Source organism: Ursus arctos, unplaced genomic scaffold (assembly GCF_023065955.2).
Source record: "Ursus arctos isolate Adak ecotype North America unplaced genomic scaffold, UrsArc2.0 scaffold_20, whole genome shotgun sequence".
NCBI lineage: Eukaryota > Metazoa > Chordata > Mammalia > Carnivora > Ursidae > Ursus > Ursus arctos.
The window spans coordinates 55,820,389-55,839,771 of NW_026622875.1; the positions used below are offsets into that span (position 1 = coordinate 55,820,389).

The 19,383-nt window shown below is 41.6% G+C and overlaps 1 protein-coding gene across 6 annotated transcripts in view; it reads right to left on the bottom strand.

Annotated features, from left to right (window-relative positions):
* ANO10 (anoctamin 10) overlaps nt 1–14,918 on the bottom strand; it is a 226,192-nt gene extending 211,274 nt beyond the window's left edge. For 5 of the 6 annotated variants that reach the window (XM_026496646.4, XM_026496645.4, XM_048216255.2 and 2 more), the window contains exons 1-4: nt 14,734–14,918; nt 7,080–7,232; nt 4,213–4,410; nt 2,328–2,462 (exon numbers count right to left, since the gene is read on the bottom strand). In XM_026496646.4, the coding sequence (XP_026352431.1) occupies nt 2,328–2,462; nt 4,213–4,410; nt 7,080–7,218 (472 nt within the window). In that variant the 5' untranslated portion in view covers nt 7,219–7,232; nt 14,734–14,918. The remainder of the gene's footprint in view (nt 1–2,327; nt 2,463–4,212; nt 4,411–7,079; nt 7,233–14,733) is intronic. The other variant, XM_048216256.2, reaches the window with a different exon arrangement.
* Nucleotides 14,919–19,383: the final 4,465 nt, after the last annotated feature.

Consider the following 19,383-nt stretch of genomic DNA (forward strand, 5'->3'; position numbering starts at 1 on the left):
GCAAGTGGAATTTATTCCTGGAATGCAAAGATAGTTCAAGTAAAAAACCAGTCAACTGTAACACACCATATTAACAGAAAGAAGGGGGGGGACCATATGATCTACTTGATGCAGAAAAAGCATTTAATAAAATTCACCACTTTTATGATAAAAAACACTCAACGAACTAGGAATAGAAGGAAACTACCTCAACATAATAAAATCCATCTGGGAAAAGCCCACAGCAAACACAGTGAATGGTGAAAGACTGACTTTTCCTTTATATTAGGAATAAGACAAAGATGCCCACTTTCACCACTTCCATTCAACATAGAATTGGGAGTTCTAGTCCAAACAACCAGAGAAGAAATAAAAAGCATCTAATTTAGAAAGGAAGAAGTAAAATTATCTCTGTTGACAAGTGATATTATATTTTATGTAGAAAACCCTAACTTTTCTGCAAAAACACTGTCATAGCTAATAGATGAATTCAGCAAAGTAGCAGGATACAAAATCAATAAACAAAAACAAGTTGCATTTCTATAAACTAACAATGAACTATCTGAAAAGGTAATTATGGAAACAATCCCATTTATAATAGCATCACAAAAAATAAAATACTTAGAAATTAACTAAAGACATAAAAGATTCACACAATGAAAAACTACAAAACAATGCTAAATGAAATAAGACATAAATAAATGGAAATACATCCCATGCTCACAGGACTTAACATTGTTAAAATGTCAATACTACCCAAAGCAATCTATAGATTCACTGTAATCTCTATCAAATACCCATTGAAGCCTTTTGCAAAAATAGAAAAACCCATCATAAAATTCATATGGAATTTCACGGTACTTCAAGTAGCCAAAACAATCCTGAAAAAGAAGAAAAAAATTCCTGATTTTAAAACTTACCATAAAGCTGAGGTGCTGGGTGGCTAAGTGGGTTAAGCAGCCGACTCTTGATTTTGGCTTGGCTCAAGGTCATGAGATCAAGCCCCACATTATGCTCCACGCCCAGCATGGAGTCTGCTTGAGATTCTCTCCCTCTTCTTCTCCCTCCCCATTGGCCCCTCTCCTGGCTTAGGCTCATTCTCTCTCTCTCTCTCTCAAATAAATAACTAAAATCTTTTTTTAAAAATGACCACAAAGCCGCAGGAACCAAAACAATGTGGTACTGGCATCCAGACATATAGACCAATGTAATAGAACAGAGGCCAGAAACAAACCTTCACATATATGGTAAAGTGATTTATGACAAAGGTACTGAGGTCATTCAATGGGGAAAGGGCAGTCTTTTCAACAAATGGTACTGGGAAAACTGGATATCCACATGCAAAAGACTGAAACTGAAACCTTAAAAAGAAAAAGAAAAAAAGAAACTGAACCCTTACCTAACACCATAGACAAAAGTTAATTCAAAATGGATTAAAGACCTACGTATATGACCCAGAACTATAAAACTCCTAGAAGAAAATATAGAGGAAAAGCTTCATGACATTGGCAATAATTTCTTAGATATGACACCAAAGGGTACAGGCAAAAAGAAAAAAATAGGTAAGTTGGACTTCATGAAAATTTTAAAATTTTATGTATCAAAAGACAGTATCAACAAAGTAAAAGGCAATCCACTGGTTCTCAGGCATCTGTCCTCCCGGGGCTTGGGGCGGTGGTGGGGGGGGGTGAAGACTACCTAGAGAACACAGCGGCTTATATGTTTAAAGTGCATTGGGCAGCAAAAATGCTCTGAGGCCTTGCCACCATCTGGGGGGTTCTGAGGCAAACTTGGAATTACACACTGTAGTGAGGACTTTCATCTGCAAACTAGTATTCTCACTCAGATGGAATGACACAAAATCACGAAGTTGCAGACTGATTTGCATTCAGGTATTACGTCACTTTGTGACTCTTTCTAAGCCTTGCTCCCAAGTTCTCACTCACTGAGATGAGAGCAGATGGAAAGAGGGCTCCAGGAAAAGACGATGGCTCCTGTTTTCATTCCTCCCCAGGCTCCCTAGAGGAAGTGTCTGGCCATAAAGTAAACTCCGCTAATCTTAACATGAGTAATACATATATGTATTCACACCCAATTTTAAGCTAACTGAATGCTGTGAGACCTCAATAAATAAGTAGTGAACCATACAGAAGATTTTGATCTAAAGGTACAATATAAGGAAGCCTAGTAGCAAAAGATATGTTCATGAAAAAATAAGTTATTGTAAAGTTCTATGTATCTTTCAGTAAGAGAAAAAAAAGCCTTTCTAAGTTGTTATTCATGTCTACTAAGAGAAGATAATTGCATTAGAATGTGTATTCATGAAGCTGGTTGATACAATGACTTACATAATGATTTTCCGGGATACAACTTTGCTTGCGGGTAACCAGGGATCATCTTTTCATCTCTGGCTCTAAGATTTTCAAGCTCATGTTTGATAATGAATTGACATTCTGCCATTGTAAGGAAGTCATCATTGTCATCTAAATGAACATAAAAATTTCCAGTTATTTTCTCAGTAATAGCCAAAATAAAATTAATACTATCCAAGTAACTTGGAATTATAGAAATGATGATATAAACAATAAATAAGGAGTAAGCAAAGTATAAAACTGCTAAATTAAACAGAACATAAAGCACCTTAGATATTCTATAAGAATAAAAATATTGCTTTGCCTTCACATAATACAATTCTTCAATCACTGTACAATGGTTCCCCTTATCTGCAGTTTTGCTTTCTGGGCAGTTAGTTACCCGCATGAATCATAGTCCAGAAGTGGATGATCCCCTCCCTCTCACCTATCGTCAGAAGGTCAGTTGTAGCCCAACACTATGTTGCAATGTCTAGGTCATTCACCTCACCTCATCTCATCAGCACATCATCACAAGAAGAAGGGTGCATACAGTAAAATAAGATGCTTTGAGAGAGAAAGAGACCACATTTGCAGAATTTTTATTACAGTAGATTGTTATCACTGTTCTATTTTATTATTGTTATTGTTAATCTCTTACTGTGCCTAGTTTACAAATTAAGCTTTATCACAGGGATGTGCGCATAGGAAAACAGCATATACAGGATCCAGTACTATCTGCTACTTCAGGCATCCACTGGGAGTCTGGGAATATAGCCCCCCCACCACTAAGGAGGGGGGACTACAGTACTAGTTCTTATATAATATAGTACAAACATCTAAATGGCAGATACTTGCTTGATCTCATCTAATACCAATGAGCAAAAGGCAACATGCTCTTTAATTCTAACACTCTTCTAACTGAAGTTTGGCTGTATGACAAATTCTCCTCCTCCAAACTCGCAAGCGCAAGCCCTTCCCTTCTGGAGTTAACATCCCTCCCATAAATGAGGGAGAAGATAGTCTGATAAGAAAACAGTATTGTTCAGGCACCTGAGTGGCTCAGTCGGTTAAGTGCCTACCTTCAGCTCGGGTCATGCTCCCAGGATCCTGGGATGGAGTCCTGCATCAGGCTGCCTGCTCAGGGGAGAGCCTACTTCTCCCTCTTCCTCTGCCCCTCCTCACCCCCCACTGTGCTCTCTCTCTCTCTCTCTAATAAATAAAATCTTTAAAAAAAAAAAGAAAGAAAACAGTATTTTTTTTTTTTGCCAAGTCAATCCTCTTAAATAAGGTGAATTTTATCATTATCATTTATGCACTAAGATATAAAAATCCAGAGTGAGTCTGAAAAAGCCTAACATCACATCTTCTACTAACTCTAAAAGCCCTGGCAGGAATTGAAACCAAACTCCCACTCTGACATCATAGCCACCCTGGCCTTCTCAGTTCTTTCCAGAAACCATTCTCTTCTGGACCCCCTGTGAGACCAAGAGAACCAGTTATCCTACCAGAAAATGGCAATTCTACAATTCTGAACTACTACTGCATTTCTCATTATAAGATTTTTCTGTATCAAGCTAGTGAATATTCAACATTCTGAGAATTAGAATAGAAAAATATAAATAAGTTACATGTGTAACAATAATTTATGTTCATCTATTCCAGGGGTCACAAAGTAAGGCCCATGGACCGTATTTTATAAGCAAATTTTAGTGGAACAAAGCTTCACCCATTCATTTCTTATGGTCTAAGGCTGCTTTTGCTTTACAAGGACATTGTCAAATAACCGTGAGAAAGCATATGTCCCACACAGCCTGATCTATGCATCAAAAACTTATTTTTGAGATAAATTGATTCTGATATAAACAATCTTGGGACTCACCATTAAAATCTTTGAAGTTATGTCGGGTTCCATACGTGAAGGCTCTCATAGTGTTATCATTACATTCTTTTACCAAACCTATTGCTTCTGCACCCAGTAACAACGTAATATTGGAGGCACCAACAAGATATAAGTTCTGATTTTCTAGTGTTTCTTTCTCATATTTATTTAATAGTGGTCTAAATAAAAGCTGGGCACCTTCAAAAACAAAGATAAGCACAATCTTAGAAACGTTTCAAAAATGAAAACTTTCTAAATAAGTATTGTTTCTAGTTTGATACAAGGAAAATATATTAACAATTTAAATCTATCTTCCAAATAAATAAGAATTACAAGTAAGTTGATTTCCTTTGGAAAACGCCTTCTAGCTTTCTGTGTTGCTGCTCAGAAGTCTGATCCCTTATGTGTGACCTACTGTCTCTCTTTCTTGAAGTCTGTAGTATCTTCTCCATTCCCATGGTTCCAGAACATTCCAATAGTAAGCCATTTTCATCTACACTGCAGGGCACTGGGTGGGCCCTTTCCATCCGAAAAAGCATCTCATCAGCCTTGAGTTTTCCTTTGATGATTTCTTCTTCTTTTTCTCTGTTCCCTTTCTAGAACTCCTTTTATTCAGATGTGTACCTCCTAGACTAGTTCTCTAACTTCCTTACTTTTTCTCTGTCAAAGTTCCCAGTTCTGTACCTTTTGCTCTACTTTCTGGGAGGTTTTATCAAAATTATCTTCCAACTCTTTTACCAAGTTTTTAAATTTTGCTTTCATACTTCTACTTTATATGAGCTTTTTTTCCTAAATGAGTATTTTACAGTATCCAACTCTTGATTTATTGAATGTCTGTCCCACCTTCTCATAACTGAGAGTTGAGTTGTAAATTTTCTCTTGGTTTTCTTCTTCTGCAGAGTTTGCTGTTTTTATCTGTTTGTTTAGTTTTAGCTTTCTCTTTCATGTCAGGGATTTTTCTCACGTGTTTGGTGATCTTTTATGATATGTGCATGTTTAAGTAAGAAAGGGACTCTAGGAGGCTGTAAAGTTCTGAAGGCTTAGATGGAGCTCATTAAGGATATAGCCTTTAATGCATAGTCATCTGGCCAGGTTGTTTTCCATGGGCAACTCTCTGATTTCTGAACCTTTGGTTATGTTGTTTTTGATCAGACTCCCCCAAAAAAGATTATTCAATCTGCTTCCTAGATGATTTGAATCTAGCTGCTAACATTTTGGAAACTAAATTAGGTATGAGGTTGGTGGGCCGGAGGATGGGGTAACAACAGTCAGTTGTTATCCTATTCTCAGTACAGAATCTCTATTTTCAACTGTGCATAAAGCCTCCATGCCAAAATCCAAGCATCTGACCCACTGCAGAGAAAATTTTGTCTTCTGCTATGATGGTAGAATACAGAAGGGATCAGGGGATCTATTTCTTAAATGAATCTCGGTCAATTCTTTTTTCTTTTTCTTGGTACCACTTATTTACACCTCCATAAGCCCCCAACGTCACTAATACCTAAGTCTTTAGGAGTATTCTGTGGTGTAAACCAAACTGCACCTCAATTTGTACCCCTGCCAACTTCGGCTTTGACTTTTTCAAGTCTGAGAAGTTATTTACCACTCATCCACCTGTTTTCTAGCTTCCAAAATGGTGCTGCTGTTATATTCTTTCCTTTCTTCTTTGTCAAACTGGACTTTTATCTTTTTTAAAAAATCCTTTTATTGTCATTTCAGTAGATGTTTGAAAGACAGTAAAAGTAAATATGAGTGTTAAGTCCACTACCTTTACCTGAAAGATCAGAATACTCTTTTGGAATGTTCTTTTCATTATTTCCCAGCAGTGTAGAAAGATGCCTACCCCCACCCCATCCTTGTGTCTCTCTGCTGAAGCCACACAGTGAGCAGAGAAGACTGGGAATACACTGGAGTCCCTCACTCTTAGGCATTACAAATGTTCTTCCATCACAGGAATTTTAAAGAAGGGACTCCAACCCAGTGAAACACCTCAGATTTCAGGAAGAAGGTACTCTTGTTTTTAAGTTTTCTTTTGGTTCAGTTGTTTGCAAAAAATTAAAAATTCCACTTCGATTCAAGGTTTTATTATAAAGAAAAGCATTTCCATTCACAGTCAAAATCTTCATTAAAAACAGTCTAAGTTTTATTCAGTGTTTGGAGACTTGGTGAAGTTTTAGGTGAAGTGCAAGTGCATATCCATTCTTGTTTTGTATAGTTTTAGGAAGTGTCTGCTCATGTAAAATGTCCTCCACCCTCTCACCCGATCTAGATCCCTTTCTGCCCTTCAGGAGAGGGCTAAGCTTTGGCTTCTATGAAGTCATCCCTTTCCAGCCCAAAACTATCACCAAGTGTCACCTCTATCTTTCCTTTACTCTTCCAGCTAGTTTACATACAATTCATTTTTAAGTATCATGCATTGTTTTGTAACAGCTCTTTCATTAAGGTTTTTTTTTTTTTGGGGGGGGGGGTTCAACCTGTTACTTCAATTTCCAGGAATTGGCATTCAGTCTCCTTACACTGACAGTAACATCCTTGTGGGCAGAGACCATATTAATCTCTCCCCCTTAGCATCATAACTGACCCATAAAGAGCATTCAACAGATACTTGTTCATTCGTTTGATAAATATTGACGTACTACGTGCCAGTCTGTGTGCCAGGAACAGCATTTATAGCTGTGAACAAAATCGCTCAGGTCGCTTAAAGTCTAATGTGGACTTAAGGTCTCCTCTCAAGTCCAGAAAAATAATAAAGAGCAAAGAAATGGATATTAACTTTAGAAATATATCAAATAACTGTAAAACATATTTAAAAAAATATTTTTATTCACTGATCATGACTAAGTCTGAGTTATATTTATTTTACTTACCTCCATCTTCCTTTTTAGAGACAATTCTATTTTTCAGCCATTCTTTGGTTTCTTCTTTGACATCCTGAGCCAGTTCTAGGACCACCAAAGGTGTGAAGGAACTCTCACAAGTATCCAAAGCTGATAAGGTCACTTTCATCTTTCACAAACTTGCTGAAATTAAAATAAAATAAAAAGCACATGGGTTACAATGGAAAAGAGAAATATATAGAAATATATAAACACATACATAATTGTATTTTCTCTTAATTATACCTAATTCTGGCTTCTAAGAAAAAGGAAAATTTTTCATGATCCAGATGGATTATATGACAGGCTCAACCAATGGTTCAGAGCACATGTGTGAGCTCGGCCCATTTGAAGTCAGGGGGAACATCATCCTTTTCCATAAGCAGCTCAGAACACAGCAGGGAGGACATTCAGATAAGGGAAGGACAGCAGTGCAAAATGTGCTCTCGCATAGGATGAGTATGAAGAGGAGTTTGCTGGCAAGACTTGGATAGCATTCTAAGTGAAGGAAATAGTATTCCCCTACAAAATAATAATGAAAAACAGCCAACAGAATCAGAGAAATACAAGTGATTAGGTATAGCTGCAGCACTACCTGTGGGGGGTGGGGGGCAGAGTGCTAGGATGGGAATGAGCAGGTATCTAACGAGGGACCCTGATTACAAAGGAACTGGGCTTTGTCAGATAAACAATGGAAGTCACCAGTTAAGTAAGAGCAGGGAATTGACACAGTCTGAATTCATGTTTAAGTATGGAGTTAATATCCCCAGCACCAGCTTTCTTTCCTAGTTTTTCTTTCTTGGGAATATCATCTTTATCTCCATTTCCAAGCTTGAAAAATACTCAAGTCAACTAGGACACCCCCACACACACACACACAACTGGCATCAGTCACTAAGGCCTAATGGACTCTCTCTAAAATGTTTTTCATGTGAATCTCTTTAACGCAGTGATTCACAGCAGGGACAATTCCTAGACTTTAGACTTACTTATTCTAGCTTTGTACTTGATGTAAGTTTTAATGACTCCAAAGAGCAAGTGCAAATCAATTCTTGGGAATAATCACAAAAGGAGTGCCCAACACCATAGAACACCTTTCCATTCTTTGGGGTGAACCATGATCTTGTGACAAGCTGATCAAACAGACCAGTGTAATCTGACTTATAGTGATAAGCTTTTGTTTTTCTCTAACAGAGCATAGTTTTGGGGCAACCTGGATTCACATGACAGCACAAATGCTTCAGGAATGCTATTCTAAAATACGAGCCAAATCAAAAGTCAGCATGCTAGGCTCTATGAAGGTAACCAGATCAAAACAGGACCCAGTACTCCCCTTCCAACAGCTAAAATAATGTGGTCAGGAATTATACAGAATGAAAGAATGAGAAAAGATAGCAATTAGAGCTGTGGGAACTCAGAACACTTAATGTGCAAAAGTTTTCAATCAAGAAAAAAGGGAGAGGGGTGCCTGGGTGGCTCAGTCACTTAAGCGTCTGCCTTAGCCTCAGGTCATGATCCCAGAGTCCTGGGATCAAGTCCCGCATCAGGCTCCCTACTCGGGCGAGGAGCCTGCTTCTCCCTCTCCATTGGCTGCTCCCCCTGTTGGTGCTCTCTCTGTCATATAAGTAAATAAAATCTTAAAAAAAAAAAAAAAAAAGGAAAGAAAGAAAGAAAAAAGGGAGAGAAGCGTGTTCTACACAGGGAAATAACATGTATAAAATCAATAATGCAAGAATAAAGACAGTATAGGAGAAGAACAGTAAGACTGGCCTGACCAAAGCAGAGAGGGCAACATTTTGTGAGCTGTGACCATTTATGGATATGGAATGCTACAGTTCACATCTGCTCCAGTGGCCAGAAAAGAGTCAGTGCAGGTTTCTGAGCAGAGGATTAGCTGTATGTCAGAGTGATATGAATCTTAGTAGGTGAATTTAGGGGGCAAGATTGTGAGTGTTTTTCATCTTTCAACTCCCCTGAACTTCTGAAATTTTTCATAACAAAAAGTTGGGAAAAATGATTAATCTACCAGTAGACTACAGAGGCTTAAGCATCATTAACTTTGAAATGGAAATACCAAATGCAACGAACATTTATGCAGTACTTATTTTGAGCCATGCTGTGATAGTCTGAAGGCACAAAAGTAAGTCAGGTCCCCATCTCGCTTCTGGGGAGCTCACAGTCTTTTAGCAGAAGCAAGTGTGCGCCAAATCATTCTAACACAAGGATTGAGTACAATAGCAGTAACGGGTTGGGGAGGGCAGCAGGAGGAGGCGGATTAACTTTCTGGGAAGGGAGGCTGAGAGCCAGACACCCTTCAACTCGGGAAAAGTACTCGGATAACTCTAAGGTCACTGACCTGGGACATGGAAAAGAGTAAATAAAGAAGCATGTTGGAAAGAATGTTTAAGTTAAGGGCACAATCAAGGGTTCAGCATGGTACATGTGGACATGCATCAAAGGTGGCAGTTTTCTGGCATTATGCATTACCTAACGTCAGTAATAAAAGGCCTACCTTATTCATAATTACCAGGTCATAAAACAATCTTATTGAGACACTAAATGCAGATTTCCTTCCTAAACATGTATATGAGCACCAGCTAGAGATTCATAATAAATATTTGCACACTGATTTAATCTCATTTGAGATACTATACGCCTTTCATTACTTGAGACAGCCTTAACAAGATTTCCAATACATTACAAACAAAAGTGTCGCTATTTCTGATATCTAAAGAGCTCCTACGAATCAACAAAAAATACAAAAAACTGAAATCACAAGTGACAAAAGAAGAAATACAAGCAGCCAACACACTTTGAAAAGATGTTCAAACGTACTAATAAACTAAATGCAAAATAAGTAGAAGATGCCTTCCATTTTCAGATTTGCTGAAGTTGAAAGGTGGACAGAACCCAGTTCTGGCACAGGTGTAGAAAATTGGGCATTCTCACATATGGCTGACAGATGTTGTAATTTGATATCACCTTTCCAGAAGGCAGAGTGGCAGTATGAAAAGCAATATTAAATACTCCTACTATTCAACACAACAATGTTATTTCTAGGAATTTATGCCAGGGAGATAATAAAATAGAATGCATATATAGTGGAAGTTCATTACTCTTTCTTATTTATTTTTGGGTTTTAGTTATGGCAAAGAAACAAAAAAGAAACAACTTACAACCTGAAAGTCTAACAAGAGGAGATTGTCTAAATACATAAAATGTGTCACAACTACACACCAGAACCATCCATACTAGGATCCAGATGCAACTATATTAACATGGAGAACATTTCATAACACATTGTAAAGTAAAAAAAAAAAAAAAAAAAAAGCAAAGCATGATCCCACTTATGGATATACACAATCCATACTAATATCAAAATGACAACATTAGCTAACTTTTGCTGGGGACCTACTACATGCAAAGCACTGGGCTACTCATTAAATTCTCACACCAACCCCCTGAAGAAGAAACTCCAACACTTTCATTCAGCAGGTGAGAAAACGAGGTCAAAGAGGTTAAGTAGGTTTGTCCAATGTCACATAGTAACAAGCAGGAGAACTGGGATTTAAACTTTGGTGGCCTGAGGCCAGAGCGCATACCATGAACCATGTGTGGAAACACTCACATTTCAGTCTATACTGTGTGCGTTTGTTTTTGTTTTTTTTTTTTAAGATTTTATCTATTTCTTTGTCAGAGAGAGAGCACAAGCAGGGGGAGCAGCAGGCAGAGGGAGAAGCAGGCTCCCCACTGAGCAAGGAGCCTGATGCAGTACTGGATCCCAGGACCCTGGGATCATGACCTGAGCTGAAGGCAGACACTCAACCAACTGAGCCACCGAGGCGTCCCTATACTGTGTGCGTTTTAATAAATGTCCCACCAATGATTTGGTCAGATAGATTTCTCCAAACTGCCATGTCTAAGTAGTAGGATTTAAGCTGATTGTTATTTTCTTCTTTACATTTTTCTTTTTGATTTGAATTTTAATGAGCAAGAGTTTTTTATAATTAGAAAAAAATGGCTTTTACAGTTGTATATAGAACTATATATACACTATATATAGTTGTACATAGAATAGTATAGAAGCCCCACATTTTCAATGCTAAGTGTTAAATGTAGCCTTTAGTAAAAGCCAAATGATACTTTTTAAAACTGTGTAATACAAGATAATATTTTGCTTTAGTCCCCAGATTAAAAACATACCAACTTTGTACAAAAGAAGTTGTCTAACTTTAGATTGTTTGGAGAAAAGGTTCACCAACAATGAAAAAGCCTTCTGTCCAACAGTATATAAAATGAAAGGACTCAGTGCCTAGGCACACCCCCTCCTATCCAGAAGGAGATGGCCAAAAGCAACAGAGGAGCTGCACAATGATAGAATTTTTAGAGCACAAGGTGCCTTAGGGGTCATTTAGTCCCGTGACCTCACTATATCATGTTCACAAGACCGAAAATCACACAACCAGTGTGGCAGATACAGGACTGAAATCCAGTACTCTTTCAATGATATGAAAAAGATCTTTTTCTTTTTCCTTTTTGTGAACTGAGTCAATAAAGTCAGTTGTACAGTCTTGTCATTAGAAGAAACACTGGCCTGGGCAAACTGTGCAGTTGCATGCTTTAGCTCCACAAGTCCATTAGACAACACAAGTGCCAGTGTTATGTAGACACTGCTCTGAGCAATGTGAACCATGCGGATAGGGGGTGGGGGAGAATGCCCACTAAGGGTTTTTAGTGGGGCTTGGTAAGCCTTGACCCCTTTAAGGCTCTAGTACATAAAGTGCTCTTGAGGATTCAACACTGTTGGTGACAGTCCTTTAAGGACCAACTCTGCTCCATTCATGCTTGAGGTTTTCAGCTGTCCTACACTTATGCCATCCATTGAGCCACAATGTACTTATACACCTGGTTATCTAAGATGCCCCTTCCCCACTCTGCTATACCTCCTGTGCTCTCTTCTTCCGGTCCCTATAACCCACCTAGGGGAACCTACCGCTCAGGGAATTTCTGTCTCTGTATAGGAACACCTCTGGGATGCCCTTTCCTTAGGAGATTCCTGCCCCTGTGTTCTGCATGCAGCAGGTACAGGTAAGGAGGACTCAACTTTACAGTTAACTGGTCAGCGGAATCCAGGCATGCCCTAAACCCTCTTCTCCCAGTTGGCTGGCCCAATGGCGTGAATAGTGAGTCTAAGGTAGTGAAAACAAGAAGCCTCATGGCAGCATTGGCCTAAGTGGGACATTCCTTCCTTGAGACCTAAGGCAGCTGCCTCTTGGTGTTACATAAGATGTGGGCAAATTTGACAGTGGAAAACCAGCACCGCACACACCCACCCTCACTAGAATTTGACACTCTGTGCCTCAGCGACACTGACAAGGTAAGGAAGCGGCTGAGGCCCATTCTTATACCTGGGAACCTGGCGGCATCAGGATTCCACAGGAAGACGCAGGAGAAGTGAGACAAGATCTATCGAAGACAGCCTGGCCACAGCAGCCCAAACCCAGGCCCAATTAGATGCTGCACCAACAGAAGGCCACTTGGGCACAGAATCACCCAACTGAGCCTTGACCAATGAAGTGAAGCAACAATATTTCCTCTTCTCCTTCAAACTTTCTATCTACTCTTATTTTGCCACAAACTGCCAAGATTTTGGGCTGGAATAACGGCTGAAAACCTGGAGCAACACTGAATCTCACCTGTAAGCACAGCACCTGACACAAAACGAAAACTCTAACACGTGATACAAGAATGAATCCATCTGAGGACCATACAACCATTTAAAAAGATGCTTAAGGAGGGGCGCCTGGGTGGCTCAGTCGTAAAGCGTCTGCCCCTGGCTCAGGGCGCGATCCCAGAGTCCTGGGATCGAGCCCCACATCAGGCTCCTCTGCTGGGAGCCTGCTTCTTCCTCTCCCACTCCCCCTGCTTGTGTTCCCTCTCTCGCTGTCGCTGGCTATCTCTCTCTCTGTCAAATAAGTAAATAAAATCTTTAAAAAAATAAATAAATAAATAAAAAGATGCTTAAGGAGGGGCGGCGCCTGAGTGGCGCTCAGTCCTTAAGCGTCTGCCTTCCGCTCAGGTCATGATCCCAGGGTCCTGGGATTAAGGCCCTCATGGAGCCCCGCATGGAGTCCCGCATCAGGCTCCCTGCATCAGGCTCCCTGCTTGGCGGGAAGCCTGCTTCTCCCTCTCACACTCCCCTTGCTTGTGTTCCCTCTCTGTCTCTCTCCGTCAAATAAATAAATAAAATCTTTTAAAAAAAATGCTTAAAGAGAATTTTTAATGATCCAGGAAAATGCCAAGTGGGAAAAAAAAAAAAGCAAAGTAATATAACAATATGACCCCAATGATTAACGCATACTTTTAATACACAATAAAATACAAAAAGAATTAAGAAGAATTGCACCCAAACGTTAACAGGGTTGGTGAAATTAAATGGGATTTTAATTTTCATCCTTACATTTTTTCTCAATCTTCCAAGTTCCTACAATGAAAAAAAAAGTTTCACTGGCTTTTTTTTTTAAGTGCACACACTAGAATTTACCAGGCCCTTTCTACTCCCTTCCATTATTTTAGATCTCTTAAGTTTCATTCTTCACCTGAAATTCTTCAATTCTTTCAGCAATAGCTGGTCAGAACAGATATGGTTTACTTTCCACAGTGAATTGAAAACTAGCATACTCACAGAATAGGCCCTTAGAAAACATCCAGTTCTATAGGTTAGTGTGACTTCAAATTGAAAGGAGACAAATAATATTTAATTTTTTTTAACTCCACAGGATTAGATTTTTAAAAATTAAACTCCACAGGATTTAAGGGAATGGGATACAACTGCTTTTCAGTCCGAGTGAACCTCAACTGTACTTATTTTTAAATCCGGAACCTCCGCACACTGTCTTGGCTGCTGGAGCAGTGTTTTGCAGCAGACAGCGCACACCAAGGCTGGCGCTGTGAAGGCACCGGGAAAACAGAAGCAACCTATAGGAGAACTCTGTCCCATCCACATTTCTCAGGTGTCCCAGGCACTGCCCCTGACTTGCATTTATTACTTAAAATGTACGATATGTCCCAGTCAAGAGCCTGGAAACCCAATAACCCTGATGTGAGAGCGTGACCCTGCAAGTTCGCTCCAGCCACACTTCGTTCTGACATATTCCTAACCGTCCCCTGCTCCCCGGACTGTCCCGGGAAGCGTGAATCCTGAGCCCCGCTGAGCTGGTCCTTCCAAAAAACGCCCTTCTATAAGCTTCGCTGTCTTTTTCACCCTCACCCACGACCTCATTCTCCTTAGTTCCGAAGACCCCAAACCCCCATCCTGACTCCAGCCCCAGGTTTCGGCCTCACTACGTTTCTTTCATTACTCAACCCTCCTCCCCAAACCTCGGCTCTCCCCAGCCCCCACCTGCGACTGCCATTCTCCAGCACCTTCAGTCCTCCCTCCCCCATCCCGCATCTGCGCCCATCCCGGTTCCACTTCCCCATTCCTGGGACTGCCAGCATTGGGAGGTACCCCGGGAAGGAAGGGCGGCCAGAGGCTTCCCTGGAGACACCCCGCCGCCGCCGGGCAGCCCAGGCTCAGCACCGCACGGACCGCGGCTCCACACCACTGACAGCGAGGGGGTCTGCGGTCCCCTCCCCCACGTACCGGCGGCAGCTGCACTCCACGTCTTCGGAGGCGGGCCCGAGAGCCGGCGCGACCCGGAGGCACCACCGTGGACGCTCGAGGGGTGGGGCGGGACGGGGCCTGCGGGGCGGGCGGGGCGGGCGCTGGGTGTGGCAGGCCGGGCGGAGCCCAGACGCCAGAGCTCTCAGGCAGGGCCGGAGCACGCCGGGAGAGGCGGGGCCCAGCCCTGCGTCGCACTGAGCGGGGCGGGGCCTGGTGGGGAGTCGTCCAGGCGCGGACCGGAACGGCTCGTCAGAAAACCGAGATGGGCCTAGCTGGCCTTTGGCCCGGAGCGGGAACGCAGCGACGCACGGGAGAGGCGTGCCTTGTGGGCTGTCACTCTGAGAGGGAGAGGGACCACGGAGGAGGGAACGGAGCCTCGCTGGGCCGTCGCACCGCGAGGGGGCGGGATCACGGTGGGGGGTGGGACCTCGTTGGGCCGTCTGTCCGTGGGGGGGGGAGCGGGACCACGGTAGGAGGGGCGTGCCCCATGAGCTGTCACTCAGGGAGGGGGCGGGACCACGGTGGGAGAGGCGTGTCTTATGGGCTAGCTTTCCGATGAGGGGCGGGGCCTCGCTGGGCTGTCGCGAGTTGAGAGGGTGGGACCTAGTAGAGCCGCTAAAAAAGAAAAATTGGTATCCGGGCTCTTGCAGAAGACCTGCATTAGTAGAGTAATAGGTTTTTTCGTAAAAGCGGCAGCCCCTCGGATTTCCTTCCATTAGCGAAGACAGGTACTAATGTAGGTCTTTCGTAAACGGAACTTTGGGAAAGTGAGGTTGGGGGTGGGGGGATTATTCTTCGCTCTTCGATTTACAGGAATGCTCTGCTTTCGTATAGCCAAGTAAACCTATATGCCTCTTTACATTTTCCTCCTTTCGGTCTCTCATGGTCCAGGCTCCACTTTTCTTGTCACTTTCTAATCTAAGAACAAAGCCCGCCACCCCTTGTCTCTCAGGAGACCTCTTCTCTCCCCTTTTCTCTGCCGTAGCCACATTGGTCTCCCTGATCTTCCTAGATCCCACCCACCTCCCACCTCAGAGGTTTTGCCCTGGCTGTTCCCTCTGCCCTCTTTAATTATGGAGATTGTTTACTTCCCTCCCTCAAGGGAATGGAATCCCACCTTTTCACTGAGTCCCTTTCCTCCTCCATGCTCCACTATCTATTTACCTGCTCCCCTGTTTCTTTTTTCCATAGCGCTCATCACCTGTTTGATATTATTATGTTTACTGTCAGTCTCTCCCTAGAATGTAAACTTCACAAGGGCAGAAATTTTTGTCAGTTTTGTCCACTGATATATTTCCGGTGCCTGGAGCAGCCCTAGATCCACAGCAGAGGCTGCAATAACTCTCAGTGGAATGAAAGAAAGCAATGAAGGAACACTTTATAAGAACTCCCGCCTCCTCCGACCCCTCCTGTTACACCCACCTGAGCCCAGAGAGACGCCTTCTGTCCTGCCAAGCCAGAGGAGTGAGGTCTGCTCTTCCACTCCTCCGCCCCTTCTCTGGGTCTTCCAGGTTCAAGACAGGAAGGTGGAAAACTAGGGGACCAGAACCAAGGCTGGTTACTCGATAGGGGCTGTTTGTTGTTCTTTCTAGAACTCCAGTGCTCTGTCATGGCAGCTCACAACCTTACCGACCAGTTCTCATGTGGCTGTCTTTTAGTAAGTCCTGCATGGGTATGTCCAGAATTTCTCTCTCTTCCGCAAATTGGGACAATTTTTTTCTGAGTTTCAATGGGTTTAGACATTAATTACTCATTAGGCTTTTTAAAATTGTAGTCTTCCTATCTTATCATCCCTTGAACTTGAATAGCCATGCCGCCTCCATGTAACTTCATTTTCTGATATTTATATGACCAGAAGGACGGGCTAAGACAAAATTTGAATGAAAATATAAAGAAATACATTTCACATGGAAAATCTCATTTCATCTCCACAATTAACAAATTAAGACTTTGTGGTAAGTATGACCAATTAGTTGTTGGACAACACAAATGGCTGACCTGAATGACTTAAAGACAGGGGACCCTATATCAGTTACCTGTTGCTGCATAACCACTACACACAATTAGGGATTCCCATCTCCTCTGTCCTTTGGGGGATTTCCTTCATATTCTGTGGCTCCCAGGACCTCCCATTTCCAGTTCTGCTGGCCAGAAAGCTAGGGTGCTCTTGGAGTTTCCTACGCTATCTGTTGGTCATAGAGGGCCTGTGGGGCTACTGTAAAGGCAGTGTTGAGGGAAGAGAGGAAAAAATAACAGGGATTCTCCCCATGCTCTTTGCACAAGGGTCCCTTTTCCTACTTCCTGTGTCTAGAGGCACAGGTGTTCTTTCCGTGTCTTAGTTACCCATGTCACTGTACTACAGCAGGGCAGCACTGGGACTGGGACTAGCCTCAGCACAGAGGAGGGAGAAGAAAAAACCATCAAGAGTTTTCAACACTTTCTCCAGCTTACAAAGCCCTTTTTTACCTATTTTATCTAGAGGTTTTAGTAGTAGCCAGTGAGCACACAGGCTGCAGTGGACTTACTGCATCTTGGCGAAAACTGGAATTACCAATCTGATGGACGAAAAAATGTTTCAATTTGCATTTCTCTTATTACAAGTGTGACTGAGACATTTGTATTTCATCTTCTGTGAATTCTCTCTATATTTTGTCCAATTTTCTACTGGATAGAGAAACTTTATATAATGGTAAAAATAGTCCTTTTCTTAGATATGAATGTCAAAACTTTTTCTCAGTTTGCCATGTCTTTTGATTTTACTTCTGCTGTTTTATTTGCTTGTTTTGTGTTTTGTTTTTTAGCAAGTGGACCTTTTCCTTTTCTAACTGGTGAATTTTGCCACACTTTTCTTTTACTGCTTAGTATTTCCAGGTTGTGTTAGATTTAGAAAGACATTTACCTTTCTTAGGTTACTTTGAAAATTTTTCCACGGTTTCTTCTTAATGTTTCATGATTTCACATTTTTCCTTTTAAAAGTTGACCCGTCGGGAATTTGTCTTGATGTAAGTGGAATGGATCTAGCTTTACTTTATGTCGTGATAACTACACATTTGCCCAGTTTTGTTTACTTGGTAATCCATCTTTCCCTTACTGATTTAAATACCATCATTATCATATACTAAATTTCCTTCTGTATTTTTGGACTTTTGCAATATATCATTTTCCTCCTTTAAACTCTCCAGTATAGTGAGAAAAGGCCAACCCACCCTGAGTTTCTGAATCCCTCATTCCCATCATAACTGTCTGGTGTAGTCACCACTGAAGCCTCGCCTTGAGTAAACTGTTCATTCCAGGTGACCACAGGTGACCATTTAGGTAATTTTTCCCACTGTGTGCCCTAGACTCATAGTATCCCGTTTTTCTGGTGACAAGGTCACCATTGTCTTCAAGTGTAGCCAGGTCAGATCCAATCCCAGATTTCCATCTTAAGGGCCTAGTTCCTGCAACCATTTCCAATACCAGCTATGTACAGGCCAGGGCCAGAACCACAGCCACTGCCTGAATATGGAGAATGGACACTTTAACCTGTGTTCCAGGGATTTCAGAGTTGGATCAAGAAGCTGCCACAATCGCTACTGCTTCTTGATACCCAGGAAGCTTGAGAATAGACTAGAACTTGCTGCAAAGAAACCACAACCTTCCTCTCTAGTGGGAAGTTAGGAAGATGGTTTCTTAACTTCCACTATCTGATCTCAAGTCAGGTAATTGTGACTGTGACTGATCTCACAGTTACATCATTTGGAAATAACTATAATTTTCCTGTTTTCTTTTCTTGTTTCTGACATTAAGGAAATGTTTTTGGTGTTTACTCAGCAAGTAGGAGGTTGATTTCGGACTGGAGATAAATATATTTTTTTATTAAGTAAGAATCCATGAATTCTTAGTTTATTGAAAGTTTTTTATTTCAAGGATGAATGCTGAATTTTTTAAATATGCCTTTTCATCATCCATGGAGAGATTCATGTGATTTTTTTTCTTAATAATAATGAATTTTATTAATAGGTTTCCTTATTTAGCTTTTATTCTGAAAGAAATAGAGAGCAATTGAGGAATTCTGAGCAGATGAGTGACATTATCTGCCTCACAGCTGAACAGAATCACTCAGATTTCTGTGTTGAGAACACACAGAAGAGGCACAAAGATGGAAGCGGACTATTGCAGTAATTGAGACAAGAGATGGATTACACCGGAGTAATAGCAGTACAGTGATGAGAAGCATGTAGATTCTAGAAATATCCAGAAGGTAAAGTTCTCAGGAATTACAGATGTTGGATGTAAAATACAAGAGAAAAAAGTCAGGTGACAGCACTGTCATTAACTGAGGTAGGGAAGACTGGGAAGACTGGTTTTGGAGGAGAGCCAGGACCCCTGTGTTGGACACACTGCTTAAAATGCCTTTTGGGAATCAGAGTTGGAATACAGGCCCCTCGCAGTCAGGAGAGAAGGCACAGTGGAGGGATGAATTTGCAGATTGTCAACACAGAGCTGGTGTTTAAAGCTGCAGGCCTGCATGGGTTCACCAGAGGCACAGGACCATTAGGGAAGAGGACCAAGGACTGAGCCCTGGTTCTTAGCTCCAACAGTGAGAGGTCAAAACAAGAAGAAAAAACAGCAGAGGAGCTTTGCAAG